At 40.8% G+C, this 13,571-nt stretch overlaps 1 protein-coding gene across 4 annotated transcripts in view; it reads right to left on the bottom strand.

The window, feature by feature from the left end:
* Ltbp1 (latent transforming growth factor beta binding protein 1) overlaps positions 1 to 13,571 on the bottom strand; it is a 221,329-nt gene that overhangs the window by 50,413 nt on the left and 157,345 nt on the right. For all 4 annotated transcript variants that reach the window (XM_013517603.1, XM_013517604.1, XM_013517601.1 and 1 more), the window contains exon 20: positions 13,289 to 13,414. In XM_013517603.1, the coding sequence (XP_013373057.1) occupies positions 13,289 to 13,414 (126 nt within the window). The remainder of the gene's footprint in view (positions 1 to 13,288; positions 13,415 to 13,571) is intronic.

The raw sequence follows: 13,571 nt of genomic DNA, 5'->3' as shown, positions 1-13,571 counted from the left end.
GGAACAGAGGCCAACCAGGAGACAGGAAATCCCAGCCAAGAAGTGGGACTGAGAGATAAACCAGCTGACTCGCGCCCCAAGGTATTTTAAAATGGCATGGCTGCTGGCCCAAAAAACATTATGGCCTCCTCAATAGCATAGGAAGGGAAGCCAGCACCAAGCGGAAGATGAGCACATGGCCTAAAGAAAAAAGTTATATTGAACCAATAGGAAATTAAAACTTGGACTTGGAGGTAGTCCAGAAAATACAATAGGATATTGTAGAACCTTTTTAAAAAGGTCCAGTGAGGTCTGGCAACATTGACAAGGCTGGAAAATATGGTCCTTATGTGTTAGGGAAAATAATTTAATTCTGGGAAATGGGGACAAGCCAGAAAGCAGTAAGAAAGGATGTCCTCATGCAGACCTGACCACTGGGCCTGCCTTTCAGAGAAGGGTGAGAAGAAGAGCAGGGACCTTGATGGTCACAAGTCTGTTTTGAAAGCCAGCAGCCTAAAATAAACAAGAAGAAATGACAGAGGGGGGCTGGGGATTTAGCTCAGTGGCAAAAGCGCCTGCCTGGCAAGCGCAAGGTCATGAGTTCGGTTCCCGGTACCAGAGAAAAACCCAAAAAGAAAAAAAAAAAGAAATGACAGAAGTATCCAGGTATTTATAATCCGACTGCTTGCATGTAAGTTCTAGAAACAAAGGCAACCAAATGAGACACACGACCTCAGCCTTAAAATGTACCACCTTCAGAGAGATTTACTTATTCTTCTAAAATTACTGAGACAACCCTCCCATTTGATTTCCATAAACGGCTCTAAGTTTGAGAAACTAAACCAAAACTTTGCTCTGATTTTTATCAACCACTATGAAAACAGCATATTCCTCATTTTTAAAGATAGTATATTGAAAACCAACCTAAAAAATGAAAATATCATCCTAATTATTCAATAACATAGGAGGCGTCTTTATGACCTCTTCGCATGAAATCACTATAGCCTTCTGACTTTATGTCTTATATTTCTAATCTCTCTCCCATGCTCTAAACTTAGTGCCAAATTCTTGCAGTGACCTCGTAACTGGGTTTTACCTTTTCAGCGGCTCACTGGGACCCCAAATTCACCACCCATAATGACAGAACCATTTACCTGTTGAAACAGTCCAATCAAGATACTCTCTGCTGAAAGCTCTATAGTGTCCCTCCACGGATAATAGTATGAGGGCCACTGCTACATGCCCCCTGAGCCGTCCATGCCTGACTTTTCCAGTTGTGCTCCCAGCAGGCCTCTTCCCCTGCACCTTCTACAGTCCCTTCTTTCTCTTCCTGTCAGATCATTCCCTCAAGATCAAACAGTTCCTGCTGTTTCCCATCTTAAAAATAACGAAGAATCTCCTTGTACCATGTCCCATATTTCCCAGCCCTTTTAGCGCCAAGGTTCTTGACTTTTCTACACATGCTGTGTCTACCCCTCAGTTCAGGAGCTTGCATGGCCCTTATTTATGAGGCTCTACTGAAATAACTCTCAGTGAAATCACCACTTTGCAAAACCTTAAGGATTCCTCTGGATTGTCACCTTAATAGAATGCTCAGGAGTAACCACTTTAGTTGACCAATCTCTTCTTTTTATTTTTTATTTTTTGTCTTTTTGAGACAGGGTCTTGCTATGCAGTTCAGGCTGACCTTGAGCTCACTTTGTAGCCCAGGCTGGCCTCGAACTCTCAATGATCCTCCTGCCTCAGCCTCCCGAGTGCTGGGATTACACACATGCGCCACCACATCCGCCCAATCTCTTCTTTTTAAAGCACCCTCTTCACTTGGTTTCTGAGGTTCTCTATGCTCCTGGATTTCCTCAATCTCTGGACCACTCCTAGACAATCTTTCTCTCTTACTTGAACCAAAAATATAGAAGTTCCTTTAGGCTCTTTTCTTCTCACTCTATAATCTTCTATGGTGTCCTCATCCACTCTAATGACTTCAAGTACCATCTATATCCAATAACGCCCCATTTATAGCTCCAACTTTAACTTTAGAGCACTAGACCCCATATGATTAATTGTCACCTGACACACCCACATGGAACTTTTATAGGCAGCTCTGATTTCATAGTCCCAAATCACATTCCTGATACTGTAAAACAATGGCTTCGTTTCTCCCTAGAGCTGGATCAGGCCCCTATGGCAGAGCTCTCCCATCCTGCCCCTTCTAGCAGCCCCAGGAGCCACTGAGATTGGCCATCAGTCTGGTGCCTTCCTGCTCCATGGGGTCTTAGGTACACCTACAGATGATCATGTTTAGTGGTTAATGCTGTTTTACATGAGGGTAGAATATAAATTTTATGAGTTATTTTTAACTCTGTGGTTTTGGGAATACCCAAACAGTCCTAACATTTATGTATGTAAGTTATATCCCCAGTTCTCATTTCTTTTTTGGTTTTTCTCCGGTACCGGGAACCGAACTCATGACCTTGCGCTTGCAAGGCAGGCGCTTCACCGCTGAGCTAAATCCCCAGCCCCCGCCCCCCAAGTTCTCATTTCCAAAAGGCATCTGAAAACAGGAAAGAGGGATAAATGTACAGAAGATTCTGCTCCATCCAACTAAGGCCAAGAATGAAAGTGCCCACAAGTGAGGTCTTGCTAGATAAACTGTGTAAGCAAAACACCCAAAGACCATGTCAGGCTTGACATTTTGAACTGTAATGACAAGCTCATCCCACAAATGACCAACAAGATGGGCGTGCTCACTGAGGGAAGGTTTTGCATCTGGAAAAGTCGTTTGGTCATGAAGCAACTTCAGAAGATGCAGGTGCTGGGCAAAGAGCTTCCCACCCAGAAAGCAGAGAGGCAGGGTGGGGCTGAGGGGCACTGCACGGGGAAGGCGCTGCATGTGCAAATGTCTGCCTGGTTGCAACAGCACCTGGGTGTGACAGCACCTGGCTGTGACACGGCGAAATGCAAAACTGCCTATCTCCAACATTGAAAGAAAAAAAAAAATTCTGAATTAGACAACTGGCACGTTTTTAAGAAAACATAATAAAACTCCTCGATTTTCTTTTCACAAAAGCAAAACCAGTACACACAGTAGGACATCTGAGCTGCATTTAAAGACATTTTCTTCCCGTTTCTTCCCACCAAGGGCTGACAGAATATTATATGAAAGCTAGAAAAGTATATGGGAACGATTTAAACTTGCAACAGAAGAGAAATATTTACTGAAAAGATTTAAAAAGCCTTTAAAAACTGTTTTTCAAAAAAGGCAAATTTTTTCTTCTTTACCATTTATTATTATATAATGAAAGATCACAAAAAAGTGATGTTTTAGTTCCATTATAAATTCCATGCCATTCAGAGAAAACTTCTTCAGAAACTAAGGATCCTGATCTTCAACTGCATATCCCGCCTGTCACAATTACTCACAAAACATATGTAAAATACATGTTTTATATTATTATGTTTTTAAAGTACACTGTTATTCTGTTTGAGCAGATTTTTAATAACCATTTAGACTGCCTCTAATTAATGTGGAGCTTTACATTTTCTATACCCGGGTTTTAAAACAATAAACATCCTATTGTAAGTTTAGGGCCAGGCTTTGCATTTTCTCGGCTCATAGTTTTTCTTATGCTAAGCAGGGCTGCCAGTGAGGACTGGGAAGGAAGCCTAAGCCCAGGCCAAAGACCTCAAATCCCAGATTCATCTTTTTGACATGCAGGCCCCAGAGGCAACACAGAATGAGCCAAAAAAATTCTCATTTTTTTCACTATTCTAATTTTTCTCTTTCTATATTCAAATAGGAAGCCAAGGAAGGTCAGTTATGAAACCACAGAAAATAGTGTACCTCTAGCAATCACAGCTCCAATGTCTGAACACAAACGAGCCCTGCACCGGCTGGCAGTTTTACTAGTAATTGACACAGAAACTGAAATACTGAGTGGGTGAAGGGGGAAGGTCAGTCCTGTGAAACTCAGGCAAAATGAAGGGTAAAGAATCAAGCAAGTAGAATGGGAAAAAGTGCCCCAGATATTCCTTACAGGACTAACATCTAGAATTTATAAAGAATGAAAAATAGCCAGACTCCCCAAAATATAAGACCCAATCAAAGAGTGGGCAACCAAAATGAATAGACACTTCAAAGACAGTACAAACAGCCAATAAATGCATGAAGAAACCTTCAACAGCTCTGGCCATTAAAGAAATACAATTTAAAAGAACACTAAGACTTCATTTTATACCAGAAAGAATGGCTGTCATCAAGAAACCTAACAATAACAAATACTGGTGAAGGGCAGGAAAAAGGAACCCTTTTACACTGTTGGTGAGAATGTAAACTAATACATCCACTCTGAAAATTAGTATGAGGACTCCTCTAAAAATTAAAAACAGAAATTTCTTTTGGGTGCTGGAAAAACTGGTTTTCCACATGCTAAAGACTAAAAGTAGACCCATGTCTATCACCATGCACTAAACTAAAATCAAAATGGATCAAAGATCTAAATATTAAAACAGAAACACTGAGCCTGTTGGAAGACAGAATAGGTAGAACTCTTGAAGACACAGGTGCAGACAGTGACTTCACAATGAAAACCCTGATGGTGTGGGAAATACTACAAAGAATCAACAACTGGGATCTCGTCTTACTAAAAAGCTTTTGCACAGCAGAAGAAATCACCAATGGAGTGAAAAGAAAACCCATCGAGTGGGGAAAAAAATCTTAGCCAGTTGTTCTTCAGAGGACTAGAACATATAAAGAAACATATCCAGGACATATAAAGAATTGGAAAAAATTAGACCCCCCCAAATTTAAAGACCCAACCCAAAAATGGACATCTGAAATGAATAGACACTTCTCAGATAAAGAAGTAGAAATAGAAAATAAATATATGAAAAAATGTTCCACATCACAGATCATTGAAGAAATGCAAATTAAAACAACACTGAGATTCCATCTCACTCCAGAAAGAATGGCTATCAATAAGAAATCAACCAGTAAGAAATGCTGGAGGGGATGTGGGGAAACGGAACCCTTTTCCACTGCTGGTGGGAGTGTAGACTGGTGCAACCACTGTGGAAATCAGTGTGGAGATTCCGCAAAAAGCTAGGACTACAGGTCCCATTGACCCAGCTATTTCCTTCTTGGTACCTTCCCAAAAGAATTAAAAGCATCATACCACAGTGATATATATGTGCCCATATTTATAACAGCACAGTTTGTAATAGCTAAATCTTGGAAACAACCCAAATGCCCATAAACTGATGCATGGATAAAAGAAGATATAGTTTTTTATACCATGGAGTACAGCTCAGCCATAAAGAAGGGTAAACTTAAGGCATTTATAGCTAAATGGAAGGACCTTCTGACTATACTCAAGTGAAATAAATCAGACCCACATGTGTAAGGACCACATTGTCTCTCTAGTGTGCAAAACTGAAAGTATAAATAGGAACCAAAATATATAACAGATACTGTGAAGTAGGAAGCAATTAATTGTTCAAAAGAAAGGGGAATGAGGGGGGAGGAAAAAAGAAAAAAGATAGAATGGGAACAAAGTTTTGTAAATAAGGAGAAGAAGGGGGGTTGAAAGGAGAGGAGGGGAATGGGAAAAAAAAGAGGAACTAAAATATATTATATACAAGTTCCTTAAGAGGAACTAAAATATATTATATACAAGTTCCTTAGGATGAATGTGATCATTATGTATATCAAAGTTGTACTAACAACAACAACAACAAAAAAAAAATTGTATTTGACCCAGCTATTCCCCTTGTAGGTATCTTCCCAAAAGAGCTAAGGACATCACCTTGTAGAGACACATGAATACCAGTTTTATAGCAGCACAATTCGTAATAGCTAAATCCTAGAAGCAGCCTATAAGTCCACCAACAGATGAATGGATGAAGAACAGGTGGTTTCTATACATAACGGAGTGCTACTCAGCAATAGAGAAGGAGAAATTCAGGGCATCTGTATGCAAATAGATACATCTGGATCACAAGTGAAATGAATTAGACACACAAGCTCAGATACTGCATGGTTTCTCTCATTTGAGTCATCCAAAATACAAACAAAGAGCAAAATAAAAGATAAAAGGAAACGTGCAGATAGAGCTTTTGCAAATGAAAGTGGCTCAAGAGACAGGGGGGAGGGGATGTAAAGTGATTTATGATTTGTCTTATACATGTAACAAATATCTACAATGTCTGTAAACACATATTGCAAACATGAACTAAAGTCATAATAGTGAAAATGGGAAAAATGGATGTAGTGATGGTGGGAGGGAAGCGGATGGGGAGAAGAAGGGATAAAAACAAATAAGGAAACGTTATGTACATATACCTATTCCACAAAATGAATGTGAACTTCACGCACTGCAAACATGCACTAATAAAACAAAATTTAAAAAAGAATAAACTAAGTTATATATAAAGGAACTGCTACACTGCCTTATATATGATTTTAAATACATTTTAGGCTTAAAAATACATAGAATGTGTTCATTCATCAGTATCTAGACCTGGACTCGGAACAACGGTACTAGACAGTTTCCCTCACAAATGTTTACTTAGCTCTGTGTTCAATGTTTTTTTTTAAATTTTTATTTTAAAGAAAATAGTACCAAAAAAAAGAGAAAGAAATTGCTCAAAGGAAGGAACAACTGGGATGAGGGAAAGAAGAAAAAGAAAGTACTGAGGCAATTATATATATATATATGTATATGTATATATATATGATGGTTTGTTGGGGGAACAGTTAATGATTAATTTTTTTTTATTTTGACCAATTTGCATGCTTATATCTGGTAATCTGAGCAACTTATGTGGCAACAGTTTGCAGTATAACAACCACTGGTGAATTCCTACAATCCTGTCCAGTGAAACTACGTATTGTCTCTAATGGGTTCAATGTTTTACAAGCGCTGATAATATAAAAACAAGTATGTGTACAATGCTTCTTCCTTCTAAGTGCCCACATACTAAGCAAACAAATGACAGGAACTAAGGCACCGGGGTAAGAAGGGTCATTGACTGCATTCGACTGCCAGCCTCCATGCTAGGTTGACGCGAGCCAGCACCATCAACCCCAGTGGGTACTCATCTTATTGCTGCTATGCAGATGGGCAAATGAAGCACTGAGATTCGGTAACTTGCCCAAGTTCACGCAGCTCAGAAGTGCTAGACTAAGAGTTCAAGTTCACGTTGTTAAACTTCAAACCTCCACTTTCTAGCCACTGCTCAGCCCAGCAGTTATTCACAGTATGCTTTACAGAATTAAGGAAAACCGAGTACATGCTGGTACACAGCTGTCATCCCAGCTATTACTGGGAAGGCTGAAGCAGGACAATTTTAGTTTAAGGCCAGCCTGGGTAATTCAGTGAGATCCTGTCTCAAAAATTATTAAAAACTATAGTATGGGGATACAGCTCAGTGGTACAGTATTTGCCTAAACTGGGTGAGGCTGTAGGTTCAATCCCTCTGGTACCACAAAGAAACCAAACCAAACCAAACAAAAGAAAAATCAGGGGAAGCTTTACAAGTATAACACATGCTCAGCTGGGAGTAATCTTGCTGCAGGTGTACAAATAGTTCAGGGTGAACTCCTCCTCCCTTCATTTGCCCCCCAGCATTCACAGTACCCTAACTATACCAATGACATACAGAGCTCCAAACGATACAGAAAATGACCCCCGCCCCACTTGCTCTGAAGTCTAGCACTGTAGCCTAAAAAAGAACCAATAATAAAGTACAAGAGGGTGACAATTTTTTTAAAAAACAGAGAAACAGGAAGTAAATGAACTCTTTCACTAATGGGTGAGTGAATGAGAAAAGGGCTCAGAAGAGGGCTCTCTGAGACAGCAGTGTTTAAATACAGGCGGATAGGAGGTGGCAGGTGACAATCTCTGCACTTCTTTTTCGTGTGATAAATCTCTTCATTTTAGGCTGTTATGGCAATCCAAAAGCCTGTCAGTACTTAACCTGCCTAGAGGTTTGTTGCAAAGATTAAATGAGAAAACAGGTAAAATGCACTTAACATGGTGCCTGACTCATAACAAGAACTCCACGAGTGCTATTAATATTATTGCCAGTGTTTTAATAAAGTCAGATGTGCAAACTATCCCTAGTTCACTCACACTGGGAATCCAAGATAATCACAGAGTATCTGGACCAGTTAGATGTCCAGTTAGATGTCCTGAAACGGACATTTGAAGCATTACAATTTATGTCTAAAGTATGAAAATACTACCCACAACAGCTTTCTATGACCTCACAAGAACTCTACTTGTTGATGACATGCAAAGAGTCACCAAAAGAGATGCGGGAAGCCCATGCCTGTGGCAGGCACCAGTGCAAGGTGTGCCGCTCTCGCTTGCCTATTCACAGCTTCTGCCTTTGGGCGTCCCCCATGTCTTTTTTGGCCGCAAGCAGAGCGTTTACTTCTCCTTCTGTAATGGGATGCTTTCCCCTAGCTCTGAGGTTGAAAAAGGTCAGTGGTAATAAAAAGGCTTAGAAAGAGTTATTCAATTTTTTCTTTTCTTTTCTTCTGAGTTTCTTTATATAAATGTTGAAATATGAAAGACAATCAAGCAATGCATGGAAAAACTGCATTCGAGATCCAAGAGCAACCTATTCCAGCAAAATTTCCTCAGCTCTCTCCCTAATGATTTAAACATTCATTTCACTCACTCCTGCAGAAGCACATTCGCAGGAAGAGTGAGTGTGAACAGTAGCCCTTAGTGCTGAGGCCACTTCCTTTACCTGCAATGTTATCGATTCTGGTTTTTTTCTCTTTTTTTAACACGTGGGAGATACTGGGTTCTGTCGTTAAAGTGAATTTAGAAAGGTAAAACATACTCAAATGGGATTCTCTTAGTAGGTTGTTTCCTTTCAGACCCTGAAAGTGCTAAAAATCTAAAACTGTTTGGGCCAAGCGGCCAGATGTAATATATTATTGTGTCAGAGTACTTCAGCGTCCTACTTGGCTAAATCACTTGCAAAAATATTTTCTCTTTGGTGATGGATATAAAGTTCTGCGTCCATGCCACAAAACCACCAACTGCTTGGAGCATCGTCAATGACGGTTTTATGCTTTCTTTCTACACTGTTTGCAGAAAATGTACCTAGAGCTCGAACATAAAGCACCCTTGAGCCCAATTAGTTATTTCTTTCATTTGGTAAAGTTGCCCTCACTGTGTCTGAGACAAAACTGGCCTCCAAGTTTGAAGTCACTTTCTTTTAGTCGGGCTGATATTACTGGCCCTCATAAGCAGTAAGAAGGTAGCCGTCTACCAGGTAGGTAAAGGTGCCCTGGAAGGTTTTGCCTTTTGGGTGAATGCATTAGCAAAGAGTGGAACAGAGTAAATACTGAAGAGGCTTCAGCATTAGAATTTCTACAGCTCTCTGACAAGAACTTAGCTCGTGATTAGTTAGGGTAAAGTACTGTAGGAGCCAGAATTCAGGGTAGATGTTACAAGAGGTCCCCTGTCAACCCTACAGATCTCAAATTTTCAATTTTAGAGATGTTCTGAAAACAAGTAACAAACACTGCTCAGCACATCCTCTGTCCAGGGCATTATTATGAAAAGTGAGAAATAAAAATAAAATCATCATCACTCAGGGGAGGAAAATATAGGATTGAAATCTAGAATTAAAATAAAAGGCTTTGATTTTTCCTTTCCAACCAAAAATACATGATGCCAGAAATGTGTCTGGTTTTTAAAATAGATGTTATTTTTGAGAGTGCATTAAATTCCCAACAAAATGAAAGTTTCCATGTGCCCTCTGCTCCCCCAACCCAGTCCCTTAGCTTCTCCCACTACCAAGAGCCCAGACCACAGTGCTTCATTTATTACCAAATATTCAACCAAAGCCTCCAGATGACTTCAAACTTCACTCTTGCTGTGTACTCTGATGTTCTAAAATTTCCTGCGTGAATAACCATGCAGAAAAGGCCCTCAAGTGGCCGCCTTATGCCCCCTTGCCTATTTGTTCACTTAGCCAGTGAAGACCAGTTTGAAAATGAGAGGCAGCCGGGCATGGTGGCGCACGCCTGTAATCCCAGCACTCGGGAGGCTGAGGCAGGAGGATCGTTGCGCGTTTGAGACCAGCTTGGGCTACAAAGTGAGCTCAAGACCAGCCTGAATTGCATATAGAGACTCTGTTTCAAAAAGACAAAAAAAAAAAAAAAAAAAGAAAAGAAAAGAAAATGAGAGGCAGTTGATGTGGCTTCATTTTTTTTTACTCAGAAACATAATTTTAGTTATTCTTTCATAAACCTTATAGAGGCAGAATAGCCAATTCTGACCACCGCAGTTAGTATCACATCTTTATCTGTACACAGATAGGATCTCTAGGTGAGGAGCAGGTAGCAAGAGGAGGTGAGCTTCCACAGGCTGGCACAGAGTAGAAATGCAGTCAGAAAGAATTCTGTTCCTTGTGGTTTTCTAGAGCCCAACTCTGGGATTTCAAAAAATAACATGTGTATTATATCATAGTACCTGGCATGTCACAGCTGCACTTAAATGTATATATAAGATGCAACTATGCCATATTATTTAAGTAAACATAATAATGAATCCTATGTATACTATTTACTTATGTATCCCTGACACCCTCCTGGAATATAGGCGCCACATGGACAAGCAGCATGTGTTTTGCCCTGGGTGTAATGCACCACATAGACACTCAGTAAGTATTTCAGTGAGTGAGTAAATGATAAATGGTTGCTCACCCCTCTTCTTCTCCTTCCTGTACCAGTGGAACTTTGACTATCCCCCCGCCCACTTTAGTACTAGGGATTACATCCAGGAAGCACTACGCTCTAACCTCAGCCTGCTTTTATTTTGAGAGAGGGTCTCACTAAACTACCCGGGGTGGCCTTCAATTTGTGATCCTCCTGCCTCGGTGTGTCAGATCACTGTGCACCACCATGTCCAGCTTAACACTGTTCTTTCTCTCATGTGGGAGAATCTGGTTTCTCCTCCCCCTACCCTAGGTGCCAGAAACAGGAAAGGGAAAGGAGGGAACTGGGGATGCCCCCTTTGATTCCCGTAGAATCCACTGTGCCACTTCACTGCCTGTTTGTTCACTCACAAACTGTACCTTCCTATTGTGATTTAATAACTACAACGCTGGCAACTGTCCAAGCCACAGGGTACCAGGGAAAGGCCCCCCTTCTTTCAGTTATGTTGGGCTCAACCCTTCTTGGAGCCTGGCACCAACCTGGCTTCAGCTGAAGCTCAGAAGATTGCTGGTGGATGGGCACAAGACAGTGTGCCAGCCCCTTCTCAATGTTAACCCGGGCACTGGGCACATCAGCTTCATGGCTAAACCCTGACCACATGAAATGGTTTTGTCCTGCACCACAAACAGGGGCAGTAGCAGGATACAGCACTATTGCTAGAAGTTTCAGACTAAGTCCAACAAAAGAAAATGTGCAACTGTTTAGGATATTTGATTAAGCTCCCCCCCAAGTAAAGGCCTTGCAGACCTTAAGAAAGAGCATAGCACACCTAACAATTAGGGAGATTTCTAGTTATTCTACCATGTATCCACATAATATTTTAATTGACCTATTCTATTACTTATAAAATGTCCAGTGTTTGGAATCTGAACGCACAGAGCAAGACCAAAGAGATATTATCCTCAATGAGGGAGGTACTTCATAAAGGATGAGACAGTTTCTAAGCATATACTTTGAAATTCAAGTCTTTGTCGAGTAAATACCAACAAAATCAGAGCTGCACTAAATTAGAGTGATTATGTAACTCTCAAGTCAGATAAATCATGTTTCAAAAGGTACAGAATTAACAAAAATTAGTAAATACAAAACGCAGGATACATGTGAATATGTTTCTATTTGGAATATTGTTCTGGAATAATAGACTTGATTAGTGAGCACTCGAGAGGGGACGCTTCTTCTCAGTCTAGTTTTGCATGCCATAAGCATCAGCACTTGGACCGCTTCTCAGTGAAGGAAGACTTTACCACGCATCATGATTTAGAGCTTAGTGAGGAAGCAAACCTGCATCTCTCTGAATGTGGGGAGTTTGTGAATGTGTCTTATGGGTGACTTGGCTGGGCCAGCACCCTCTCTCAGCTTGGAAAAGTTGCTCTCTAGGAGAATGCGTATGTTCAGGCAGTACCTTTTCTAAAAGCTCGGGTCTCCAAGCTCTAAGTATAAACGTAACATAAAACGAGAACCAGGGAAGCATGGATTCCTTGTAAATCTCTCATCGCCCACATTATTATGATGCCTTCCACCATTTCTTAACTTCTGATTCCTTCCAAAGCCCTCAATCTGTTTGCTCAGACTCCACCCTGCACTCTCTCTCCCACTTGAAGCCAAATCTGGCCTCCATGTTTTGTCTGCTCAGCAGGAGAGCAATTTCAGCAATCTCCTGCTTTTTATAAGATCAGTTTATTCTGCCCAACACCATAATTGGTTTCAGCTGAACCTGGTCGCTGTCATCGGCGAGGTTCCATCACGGTCCTAGCAAGGACAGCAGATACTTCCTGCTGCGGTACTGTTTAGAACGAAGAATCTGGGTACCATCTTAGGCCTGAACAGAATGCTTGCAAGGCATGTCTTTAAAATGTGGCATTTTTCAATGACCTAGACTCTCAAGATGGACTGAAACTATGACTGTGGGAATCTCGGTTTGCTGCGCTGCACGCAAGGTTCAGATGAATTACTCCTCAATTTATCAAACTACACAAAGTCATCAAGAACAGAAATGTGAAAGTAACCGCACTGCACCTCTGCAAACAGAGAGAGATTGCACATAGGAAGCAAACAGTTACCTGAACATTTTATAACTTGCTCATAAGTAGGCAGGAAAATATGCTAGCAGAGAGGTATAGCTATTAGAGGAGTAAGTCTAGGAGGTGTCTGTTTACAGCGGTACAGAGAAATCAAGCAAGACTTCATTTTTTATAAACAGAATGATCACAATGATGAAATACAACCCAGATATGCAGGCTTTCCAGTCGCTCAAGGAAAGTGCCAGTTTACCTTTAAGGTTTCCAAGATGCACCTGAAATCATGAGCCCCTCCACATCTTGGCTCATTAATTAGTATCAGTACTGGAGCTACCTGTGAGTGTTTTCATCATCACGACCTGGGTTATCTGATTTGTAAATCCAGCAACCCCTGAGCTATGCTTTCTGGCACGCATCACCTTGATACATACAATCTTTGAAGTTGTGAGTTATGAGCACCTCTTAGCAACTCAGAATCTTTGTTTGAATAGAAAGCAATCTTCTCTGTGCTCTATTGCACAATACAGCTTTGATTTCCTATGATTTATCTTACCTTCACAAGTGCGGCCATCTGCAGAGATGGAGAAACCTTGTTCACAGACACAGTGGAAAGAACCGTCTGTGTTCAGACACTCCCCGTGAGGACCACAGAGCCCTGGCTGCTCACACTCATTAATATCTGGAATTTGAAACAGAGCTTCAGATACTTGCAAAAAGCTGTTCTGTTTTCATGCAATATCAGGCATAAGAAAATCTCTTACAAAGTGACCAAATATGTATGTTGTGGCCCAATTGTATCATTTGTCCATATCAGAGATGACAGGACAAACAGAACT

The sequence above is a fragment of the Chinchilla lanigera genome, unplaced genomic scaffold (genome assembly GCF_000276665.1).
Source record: "Chinchilla lanigera isolate Chin_1 unplaced genomic scaffold, ChiLan1.0 scaffold00040, whole genome shotgun sequence".
In the NCBI taxonomy this organism is placed as follows: domain Eukaryota; kingdom Metazoa; phylum Chordata; class Mammalia; order Rodentia; family Chinchillidae; genus Chinchilla; species Chinchilla lanigera.
Note: the sequence above shows the minus strand (reverse complement) of the source record. Positions and strands in the feature narration are given on the sequence as shown.